Source organism: Sceloporus occidentalis, unplaced genomic scaffold, assembly GCF_023333645.1.
Source record: "Sceloporus occidentalis isolate IW3139 unplaced genomic scaffold, rSceOcc1.0.p SCAF_5, whole genome shotgun sequence".
Classification (NCBI taxonomy): Eukaryota; Metazoa; Chordata; class Lepidosauria; order Squamata; family Phrynosomatidae; genus Sceloporus; species Sceloporus occidentalis.
The window spans coordinates 186,761,907-186,773,975 of record NW_028316985.1 but is presented as its reverse complement, the minus strand read 5'-3'; the positions used below and the strand labels follow the sequence as shown (position 1 = coordinate 186,773,975).

The 12,069-nt window shown below is 42.8% G+C and overlaps 1 protein-coding gene across 1 annotated transcript in view; it reads right to left on the bottom strand.

The window, feature by feature from the left end:
* LOC149313314 (V-type proton ATPase subunit B, kidney isoform) overlaps positions 1–12,069 on the bottom strand; it is a 60,036-nt gene that overhangs the window by 35,172 nt on the left and 12,795 nt on the right. The window contains exon 2 of the mRNA XM_089527156.1: positions 1,739–1,794. Within this exon, the coding sequence (XP_089383282.1) occupies positions 1,739–1,794 (56 nt within the window). The remainder of the gene's footprint in view (positions 1–1,738; positions 1,795–12,069) is intronic.

Below are 12,069 nucleotides of genomic sequence, written 5' to 3'. Positions count from 1 at the left end.
ATTGATTCTCTTCCTATCCATTTCTCAACTGTCCATCTCTCACATCCATCCATGGCAATAACAGGGAATGCAATGGCTTGTATGGTTCTAACTTTTCCTCTCAGTTGTATGTCTTTACATTTTAGGAGATTTTCTCGTTCTCTCCTAGCTGCTCTCCCCATTATTAGTCTTCTTATGATTTCTGGACTTCGGTTCCCGTTATGATCAATATTTGATCCCAGGTATGAAAATACTTTTCCTATTTCTATTTCGTCATTGTCTAGGTTGAATCTGTGTAAATTTTCTGGGGTCATTATTTTTGTTCTCTTTATGTTGAACCATAAGCCTGGCCTTTGCACTTTCCTCCTTGATCTTCCTTAGTAGCTGTTCCAAGCCTGTGAGGTTTTCATCTAGTAGCATAGTGTCATCTGCGTATCTCAGATTGTTGATATTCCTTCCCATTTTCACTCCTCCTTCTTCTATGTCCAATCCTGCTTTTCTTCCAATATGTTCTCATACAACAGATAGGATGAGAGGATGCAGCATTGCCTGACCTCTTTGCCAATTGGGAACCATTCTGTTTCTCCATGTTCTGTTCTGACAGTAGCCTCTTGTACTGAGTGAAGACTCCTCATTAGGACTATCAGATGTCTTGGCACTCCCATCATGTCTTTAAGGGCGTTCTATAGCCTTTCATGGTGTATGCAGCCAAAGGCATTGCTATAGTCTATAAAGCACATGCTGATTTTCTTAGCCACCGTATGTTTCCTAGCATCCTACAGCTGGAGAAGACCCCAAGGGCCATCCAGTCTAGCCCCCTTCTGCCATGCAGGAATACACCATCAAAGCCCTCCCTGTGACCTATGGCCATCCAGTCTCTGTTGAAAACCTCCAAAGAAGGAGACTTCCCAATGTTGGGGTGGAATCTTTTTTCCTACAGCTTGCAGGCACAACAACAACAACAACAATAACAACAAACCTGCAACAAATATAGAAGTAGGAAATTGGAGCTGCTTTTCAGAGGAATGAGCCCCTTTGGCCACTAGGGGTCACCCTTTCGACCCGTTCCATCTTTTCCAGTCTCATAATACTGAAAAGTGACAGATTAGCTGAAATGGGTAAGAGATCTGGGATGCATCTCCACTGCAGAAATAATGCAATGAGTTTAACCTTAACGGCCATGGCTCCGTCCTACAGATACCTGGGATTTGTAGTTTGGTGAGGCACCAGCACTGTGGGGCAGAGAAGGCTAAAGACCTACAAATCCCAGGATTCGATAGGATACCACCGCACTTAAAGTGGTGCCAAACTGCATTATTTCTACAATGTAGATGTACCCCATGTCTCCCTGCCCCTCTCCCTATCTGCCAGGGATTTTGGGGAAACCTAACTTTTCCACGTTCTGCAATATCCACAGCTTGATCTTGACCACACTCAGAGGTCTAGCAGTGGCCACTGAAGGCCAACTGGTCTTTGAAATGACCCCAAAACATTACGTATGAGTTCGGGTTTAAATCTTCACTTACTTGATCCTCACGCACACATGCATGGAAAACGTCAGACTAGCTTTGCACTTCCCTTGGATGGATGTGCCAAAGTCTTAAAGCATTTGCTTAAACGAAGAGTTAGCTGGCGGTCTTCATTCTGAGCACAGAACTTAAGGTCCCCATAACTGAGGTTTCAGGCTCCCATTCGGCCAAATGCAACCCTCCTTTATTTAAAAGGAAAAGAAAGTAATTGCAATTAAAAACCACAATACCTTAACATTGTCCAGTACCACCAGCGGTCCGTTCACTCCGCAAACAGTCCAGTAGGCTGTGGAAAGAAAGAAAGGAAGGAAGAAAGGAAGAAAGAAAGGAAGAAAGAAAGAAAGGGAAATGGGGCTGAGTTATTGGGCCTTTACCACCATCATTTATCTTATTTTACTGTTATATTTTATATTTATATTTTATTATATAAAACACATACATGCAACAATACCAATGTATATCGACACTACGAACAAACAACACCAATACAATTACATATAGACACACATCTATTTCTATAATTAGATAATTCGTGAAAACAATTTCTTCCCGGTTGAGAGGAACCCTTATATATAATCACAATTTATTATTTCTCTTTCCAACCAAAGTTTTCTCAAAGGACGACAATATCTTTCCATACCTTATATTAGAACGTAAATCTAGATATCACTCCATCTTTCTAAACCGTTATCCACTCCACTATATTTGATTTCTGCAAACAGCTGAGTTCTTCTATATGACTCTTTTACGTATTCAATAGTATTTATTTAGTCGTTTCTGTTTTCCTACTTTCCTCCAGAGAATTCTCTTCCGTATTCGAATGTCCCAAAGAAGTTGTTCAGGAATTACTTTTGGGGAAATATGTGGGGTTTTCCCCTCCTAAACACCCCCACTTCCATCTTCTGCACAGAAAACAGGGTTCTGGCACAGGAAACAATGCTTTCTATCAAAGGGATTGCAATCCTTTGCTCATTTGTCCTCCCATGTGGGGATAAATACTTGCAATTGTTTTGTCCCCAGTGAAGGAGAAAATGAATATCCCTGCACAGTCTTTCCCTGTATTCCTTTCAAATGTCCCAAAGCTTTATGCAGGGATTATTGTATGGGGTTTTTCCTTTAAAAAAATTGATTTCTTTGCAGAAAATGGGCAGGAAACAATACTTTCTGCACATTTTCTGAGCAGAGAAAAGGAGGGAGGGTTGCACCGAAACCAGGCAAGTTTTTTGTCTGCTGAATAATGCCTCCACATTTTAGGAAATACAAACATTGGGAGGAAACTGCACAGAATTCTCCCCATTATTATCATTATTCCCAGCAGAATTTTCTGAGTGTTAATTTATGTGGATTGATTAGAAAGATTAGGAACATGGCTGGTTATAGGTTATATGCTGGGTTTCAGTAATGGATAATTTACGCTACTTTATCATTGTTTATTTGAGGTTTTCCCCCCTTTCACTGAATATCAACATTCTGGTATTGCTACTACTAATGGTGTTATTATTGGTGTTGCTAGTATTATTATTAGTACTATTTCTATCATGGTTATTTTGATTATTAATTTAGCTAGAGTATTGAATGCAATAATTATGCACCGAAAGGTTTACATATGATTGATGCGACCAATTTGATAGGATTTAGTTAAAACATGTATATATGGGATTGATATAACTAGATTTGGATGGAGAAGATATAAGATGATGATGATGATGATGATGATGATGATGAACCATCAGAAAGCAAAGTTGTCCCTATCTCAGCCACCCATGAGCACAATTTTGCATTTTGGAATATAGATAGATAGATAGATAGATAGATAGATAGATAGATAGATACCATGAAGATGGGACCCAAGTCTAAAGATAACATTCATGTGTGTTTCGTTTGCAGTCACATGGAATTTTTTGGACTTTGGAATATTTGGGATTTCTAATAATAATAATAATAAGTAGCAGCAGCCGTATAGAAGAAGAAGAAACCCATTTTCCACAAAGGGAAAAATAATTGTGAACTCTCTGTCCATTCCTGGCATTTGAGCTTTTGCAAATGGATCAAAAGAATGCAATCTGAACAGAGCTTTTTGTAGAAATGAAGAGTTGTTTCACTTTTTGCATAGCTGGGTTCTCATGCCACTGGCATTTTCTATCCGGAAAAGCAAACTTCTGAGCAGAAAGCGGGTGTTTGGGTTTTCTTTAATGCGCGCCCGTTCTTCTGCACAGAGGAATTCTTGCACAAACCTTTGGAATGCCGAATACTTGGAGAAATGTGTGCAAAATCCTCTCTTATGTTCTCTCCTGCTGCGTTAAGGATAGGAACATTCACAATTTTTGTTCCCAGGTCAAGAACGGGTATCCCCACAATCTGGAACCCCCATCGGGAAGAATAATAGATGAGAGAGAATTTTGCAATTCATAAATGCTAATGTTCAGCATCCCAAAGGTTTGTGCAGGGATTTATCATAGAATCCTAGAGTTGGAAGAGACCCCAAGAAGAGCCATCCAGTCCAACCCCATTCTGCCATGCAGGAACTCCCAATCAAAGCAACCCAAACAGATGGCCATCCAGCCTCTGTTTAAAGACTAGATCTCTCTACATAATGATTTTACAGACTAAAACAGCTATATCTTTGAATTTTACCAGGAGTTCATATAGTGAGGAATGGAACGAATATACATAATTCATTTCTTGTGGCTTTTTTGGGCTGTGGGGCCATGTTCTGCAAGAGTTTGTTCCTGACATTTCGCCAGCATCTGTGGCTGCCATCCTCAGAGGAGCTATGGATGCTGGCCATGAAAGCCTCCAACTTCACAATATCCATAATTATTTTCCATGGTCTGCAAAATGTGTTTCCAGCCATCTGAAAAACCCACTGGGAAGAATACCCGGTGTTACTGTATATACTCATGTATAAGTCTAGAAATTTAGATTAAAAATTTGACCCCAAGAACTTGAGTTTACTTATCCATGGGTCAATGTAAGTACTGTATTTAACTCATCTATCTATCTATCTATCCATCCATCCCCGGATTAAAGACAAGAGTTTCTACTCTCTCATCCATCCAGACTTTAGTATGAGCACAAATGGTTATGTCTGCTGGAATTTTGTAAGGTTTTTTGGCATTGTTTTCCTTCGCTTCATCCTTTACATCCTTTATGCTCCTAAGTTTTATCCTCCACTTATCCAAGGATCATATCAAAATCCAAAACCTGTCCTCCACTTATATATGAGGTCGACCTATAGTTGAGACTACAGTTGCCCCTCCTAAATCACGGATCTCAGAACCGTGACCCTGAATATCCACAGAGGAGCAACCTCCACTATTTTCAATGGCATGTGCAGCTGGTGCGCATGCATGGGCAGCATATCTGGACTGCGGCAAGGGGGTGCACCACATTTAAGCCTATGAGGATTGAATATGCATGGTCCTCCATTTTCATGGTGAGGGGTCTGGAACATATCCCCCGCGAAAACGGAGGATCAACAGTATATGGTATATTATTTTAAAGTGTACAGTTTTAAACACTGTTATCTTTTTAACTGTATTTTATTCTTTTAACGAGCAATCTGTTTTTAATGCTGTAATAATTTAATTCTTTTTAAATGTATCACCTCTGTATGTTTTTAATTGTACTGTAAGCTGCTTTGAGTCCCAACAACAACAACAACAACAGAGCAAGAAGAATTCTGTGCAAGGTGCAGGGTGCTTTGCATTATCCTTAAGTGGGGAAGAAGACCATGACCACAACTTTGGCTCCTGTGTTCGGTTTGGTTTTGCAATCTCGACTTGTGCATCGTTTTCCGAACCCCGACCATATCTCAGAGATTTCGTCCATCAGCATCCCTTGCCGGCTTCCTGAGCGAGGAGCATGTTTCCCCCCTTGGAGCACCTCCCTTCTCCTTCTCCTTCCTCTCCCCCTGTCCATGGTCCCCTGCCGTGGGCCCGGTCCACGTTGTTGTCTGGGAGCGTCAACTCCATTAAGTCTGACACGTACAGCCACCATTTCTGTAAAGGTCGCAACCTACCCAGTCGGCCTCAGCCAGCCGGGCCTCCTTCAGCCTCACACATCTGTGCGCTGGGGCCTAGCTTGCTCCCGCTGCGCAAGGACAAGAGGGCAGCAGGAGGAAGGTCTCGGGGTGTCCTAAATATCCTCCTTTTGTTGCAAAAGGGGCTTTTTTGGTTGTTGCTTCTGGAAAAGGAGGAGGAGGAGGAGGAGTTCCAGTCCCGTCCACCCTCCATTTTAGAAATACACACAAAACAAAACAGCCATGTTTTGAAAAATTATAAGATAGCAATGTCTTCTAGACCTCTTTTCCAAGTTATGACAACAACAACAACAACAACAACAATTATTATTATTTCTACCCCGCCTCTCCAATAAGATCAAGGCGGCATGACAAGGTCTCCCTTCACCATTTGTAATACAAGGTTGAAATCTTCATTATCCGGAATTGTGAAACCCAACATATTCCAAACTGCAAAAAGTTCCACATGAGTGCAAATGGAAGACACATGAATGTTGTGTTTAGATCTGGGCCCCATCTCCATGATATCTCAATATATATATATATGCAAATATTCCAATATCTAAAATACTACAAAATTGTCCTCCTGGGTGGCTGAGATAGGGACACTTTTGCTTTCTGATGGTTCAGTGTCTACAAACTTTGTTCCATGCACAGAATTATTAGAACTATTGTGTGTCTAAGGAGCAAACGAAACTCTCCAAGACATCTTATTCTTCTCCTTGTGTGTCTTGAAGTCATTTCTGACTCTAAAGTGAAACCTATCACTAGGTTTTCTTGGCAAGATTTGTACAGAGGAGGTTTGCCATTGCTTTTCCTTGAGGCTGAGAGCATGTGACTTGCCCAAGGTGGGTTTCATGGCTGAGCTGGGAATCGGACCCTGGTCTCCAGAGTTGTAGTCTAGCACTTAAATTACTATGCTACGCCTTGGGTCCCTATATTGGGAGAAATGTGGGATATAAGAAAAGAAAAGAAAAGAATAATATATAAATACATACTGTATATGAATGTACAGTTGCCCCTCTGTTTTCATGGACTTGAAATCCATGTCCCTCGCCCATTCGGCAGGCGGCAAACGGAGGGGCACAAAATGGAGCATGCGCCTGCCATTCAAGCCAATGGGGCTTGAATATAGGCAAATGTCAGGTTTCCCCGAAAACAGAGGGACGACTGTAGGCCAAAATTTGAAGAAAAAAAATGCAAAATCCAAAATACAGTGGGCCCTTATTATCCGCCGGGGTTTGGTTCCAGATCCCCCATGAATAATCTGTGAATGCTCAACTCTCATTAAATATAATGGCATCATAGCAAAATGGTGCCCATTATATCAAATGGCAAAACCAAGGTTTGCTTTTTTGAATTTATTCTTTTTAAAATAATATATTTTCAAGCCATGGATGCTTGAATCCGTGGATAAAAAAATCCGTGGATAAGGAGAGCCGACTGTACTTTTGGTCGCAGGTATTTTGGAGATTCAGCCTGTAGCCCATTGCTCACCCTCATCTGCACTACTCTGCCATTGGGTGCCCTGCCTTGTGTGTAATTAACGTGGGATTACTGCTCATTGCCACCCCCAACACACACACACACAATCACATACACACAAACACACACACACACACACGGAGCTCAACCAAAGATCCCACTGACATCATTTGCTGTGACAGCAGAGTGACTGGGTGAAAGGTTAGTTTAGCACGTTTCAAAATGTCACCGTGTGCCGTCTGCCGTGGAAATCCGTGGATTGAGATAAAAAGGGGGGAAAGGGGGCCCAGGATGGAACGGAGCAGCGAGAAACGGGAATTTGGGTCTGGACACTTCATCCCAATCCAGAGAAAGCCCCCAAATGTGGAGCTTTCCTTAGCCCCTGAATGTCTTGAGATGAAAAAGAGAGATGGGAAACTGGGAAGAAATCTTCTTTTCCAGAGGATTTCGGAGAGCCTTGATGGATCTCTCCTCCAAATAAATCTTGCCAAGATAACCCCATGATAGGTTTGCCTTAGGGTCTCCATTCATCAGAAATGACTCCAAAAACTTACCTCCAAGACTGGAAAAAAACAAACTCTTCACTCTTTAACCAAAAAATTTGGGGGAAATAGTAACCATGGGATTAAACCTGGACTAAAACAAAAGTAGAAACATATATATTAATATACATATATATGAAGAACCTTAAATATAGATTCATATGTGTGTAAAAGTTTAACCATGAATTTGTTTTGATATAACAGCTTTCAAGGAAGTGTAAGAAAGAAAATATTACATCTACACGGTGTGATAGCCTTTCACAGAAAGACTGGAAATGATAAAATGAGGAAAGCTGTAGATGGAGAATAACGAATGATATTTGAATGAATGTGATATTGTTGTCAGCGTTTGCAAAATGAATTTATTTGTTGTATAAATGTTTTTTAATTTAATTTGTTTTGAAAATGAAATTAATAAAAACTATTTAACAAAAGAAATGACTTCAAGGCACACAACAACAACAACAACAACAACAAATTACTGTGGTGCCATCTGGGTGGCACTCAATAGGTACCTGGCCATGCTCTCTGAATAATGAGATACACCGGTTTCCCCATCATCACCACCACAACCTGTTTACACAAGGCAGGGCCAAAGTCCCAGTTCAAGTGCCAACTGTCTTCATAAACAAAGGCCAGTTTTGCACCAAATCTGACCTATCCTTAGCTAAGCTGGTGCAAAGATTGTTTTCTGTGGGTTTTTCGGGCAATGTGGCCATGTTCTGGAAGAGTTTATTCCTGACATTTCGTTGGCAACTGTGGCTGGCATCTTCAGAGAATGCTGGCATGGAAGAGAGTGGGGTATATATATATACTGTGTAACCCTGGGTTGGGAGGAAGCAATTTCCATGTTAATCTGTGTATTGTTCTGTTGCCGATGGCAGGGTCTCAGGGTGTCCATTTACTTAATGATCCATTGTCTGCTGAGAAAACCCCTGACCCTGGGTGGTCTGCATTTGCATGGCCTAGGTCCTGGTTTAATGTTTTTCAGGTCCTGGTTTAATGTTTTTCAGGTCCTGGTTTAATGTTTTTCAGGACTGGTAGCCAAACTTTGTTTACTTAAGAGTTTCTTCTTTCCAGTTGAATTTGTCCCGGTGTTTGTGGATTTCAATGGCTTCCCTGTGCATTCTGACCTGATAGCTGTTGGCATGGTCCAGAATTTCAATGTTTTCAAACAACATTTTAAGCCCAGGATGGTTTATCATGTGTTCTGCTGATTTTTCTTGCTGACCCAGTCTGCAGTGTCTCTTGTGTCTCTTGATTCGTGTTTGGACACTACGTTTGGTGGTCCCTATGTAGCCTTGTCTGCAGCTGCACCGTACGCAGTAAACTCCTGTGGCTGTGAGAAGGTCTCTCCTGTCCTTCGTTGAGTGCAGTATTTGCTGGATTTTCTTGGTTGGTCTGTAGATTGTTTGTAGATTGTGTTTCTTCACCAGTTTCCTTATTCTGTGACTCCTTTGATGTATGGTAGAAATACCTTCCCTTTGGGTGGTTGCTTGTCTTCCCTCCTCTTGGTCTCTGATCTGGCAGCCCTTCTGATGTCTGAGCTGGAATAACCATTCACCTGTAGAGCCCAGACTAGGTGCTTCAATTCATCTTCCAAGAAGTTGGGTTCGCTGATCCATTTTGCCTGGTCGACCAGTGTTTTGATCATGCTCCTTTTTTGTCCTGGGCAATGGTTGAAGTTCTTGTGTAGATATCTGTCCGTGTGTATAGGTTTTCTGTATACTGTGTGGCCCAACTATTGGTTTGGTTTGCGGATGACCAGGACACCCAAGAATGGCAATGTTCCTTCCTTTTCTTTTTCCATCATGAATTGAATGTTTGGGTGGCTGTTGTTCAGATGGTCCAGAAACACAGTCAGATCTTCTCCGTGGCTCCAAATGGTGAAAGTGTCATCCACGTATCAGAACGATACTGTCGGCTTTTTGCTGATGTTTCCAGGGCTTGCTATTCAAAGGGTTCCATGTAAAAGTTGGCTATTACAGGGCTTAGAGGGCTTCCCATTGCGACCCCACCTCTGCTTGTTTTAATTACAATGGGCCCTTGGTTTGGTTCATGGATGCTCAAGCCCCTTTATATATCGTAGTGTAGTAAAATGGTGTCCCTTATATAAAATGACAAAATCAAGATGTGCTTTTTGGAATTCATCCACACTCTGCAGAGATGCATGACTTTGTCTTTATATGTTTGTATTGATTCCTTCTCCATGTAACCTAGTATTTGGCTGCTCTGACAGGGAGCATGAGTTCTCTAGAGTTTCAGGCAGAGCATGTCTTTTGAAGAAACAGCAGCCTTTCCTGGAGATTTAACTCAGGATTTTCTGCATGATGTGCGCAGCATATGTTTTATTACCCCCCAAGTGACAGTTCCTCTGAAGGACTTCAGTCGGGATGCTTTCCTCTCTGAGGACCTCCATCCCTACACCTGAATCTGGTATCACCCCAAAATCCAGGTAATCATGCTACTGAAACCAGGGATTTATAGTTTGGGAAGGGATTTAGGGTGTGTGCACACTGCAGAATTAAAGCAGTTTGACACCACTTTAGCTGCCATGACTCTATCCTACAGAATCATGGGCTTTGTAGTTTGGTAGCCTGGTCTGTCAGAGAGCTCTGTACCTCACCAAACTACAGATCCCAGGATTGGGTAAGACAGAATCAAGGCAGTCAAAGTTGTGTCAAACTGCCTTAAACTCTGCAATGTGACAGCAACCTAGGCTTTGAAAACTGCACAGCGGGAAGAAAATTACGGCCGTTACAATGGTGATAAGCGACTTTAATTCTGGGTTGTGGCTATACCCCAGATCCTTGCTCTGCTGGCTCACCAAAAACTACAAATCCCAAGATTCTATAGGATGGAGTTGTGGCAGTTAAAGTGGTGTCAAACTCCTTTAATTCTGGAGTTGTCTACACCCCAGATCCTTGCTCTAGTGAGTTACCAAACTATAGATCCCAGGATTGTGTAGAGTGAAGTCATGGCAGCTAAAGTGGTGTCAAACGGCTTTAATTCCGCAGTGTGGACAAGCACTTAGCATTCTCTGCCACAGAACTCTGGTCGACTGCATTGTACTATGGCACTAGTTCCCGCATCCTTTGATTTGGTTCAAATTAGATGAGATCCATCAAATCCATTGTTGGACAGTGGGTCAACATATAGGTGAGTGCAACCAATTCAATGGGTCTACTCTAATCAGGGCTAAAACTGAAAAGATGTGGGTCTTTATGTTACGATGAAGGAACACGTAAAGATGGAGGGAATGGGGGAGGACAGGGAGGGAGGGGAGACCCGCCATCGGAAAACAGCAATTCAGATTATTAAGGGGATGAATTGCTCCAGAGAAAGAAAAGGGTCTTGGGTGGGCTGGCGAAGGGGCTTCTTTGCAGAGGTGAAGGGAGTCAGGGGGCCAGGAGGGGAAAAGGTGGATGAAAAGCTGTTGGCCCTGACTGTTGATTCCTCAAATTAGGGGAGAAAGAAAGAAAAAGAAAAGGAAAAAGTGGAGGGGGGCACACCCCCACACACCCCACACTTGCACACAGAGGCCTTTGAGAGGCCAGCTTCTGCCCCCCTCCTCCTGCCTCAAATTCACAGCTCCCATCATGGCACAATCTGCATTAACCCTGACAATTGTCTCCTATTAACTCCCATGGGGCAAGGCTGGGGGGGGGGCTGCAGGGGAAGGGGCCGGGAGCAGAGGAAATGGACCATGCGGACAAAGGGCAGAGCCAGCCCTACCACACCCAGGGCCCTAATTGCTTCCAGGCTGCCAGCCCCCCTCCCTCCTGACCCTGGCCTCTGGTGGGGGGTCCCCTCCTCAGCCAGGACCCAGGGCTCCTCACCAAAGTGCAGCCACCTTCCCACTGCCTTCCCCTCCAAAGGGCCAGGACAGGGGCCCTGCTCCTTCCTTCCTTCCTTCCTTCCTTCCTTCCTTCCTTCCTTCCTTCCTTCCTTCTCCCTCCCTCCCTCCCTCACTTTGTCCCTCCCTGCCTGTCTGCTTGCCTTCCTTCCTTCTTTCTTTCTTCCCTCTCTTGTTCCATGCCCCCTCTCTCTCCTTCCTTCTTTCTTTTCTTCTTTCCTTCCTTCCTTCCTTCCTCTTCCCTCCCTCCCTCCCTCCCTCCCTCCCTCCCTCCCTCTTTCTTTTCTTCTTTTCACCATCAACCCATCTCTTTATCCTGGTATTTCCTCAATAATTTTCTTAATTGCAACTCCTCTTTTTAAATGATTTGTTCTTTATGGATTTAGTTGTTTCTGTCGTTTTAGTCTCTGTGTGTATATGAGTTTGTGTGTGTATATGTGTATGGGAAAGAAGGAAGGAAGGAAGGAAGGAAGGAAGGAAGGAAAGGTGTGTCTGTATGCACCTTCAAGCCACCTGCCCAACCTGTGGAGTTTATATCACACAAAGGAGATCAGGAGTTTATCCTGTGAATAGCCTGGATAAATCGCATAATTAAGTAAAACAATTTCACACGAAATTGCACAGAACCCACCATTAAAGTGGTCTTAAAGAAGCATT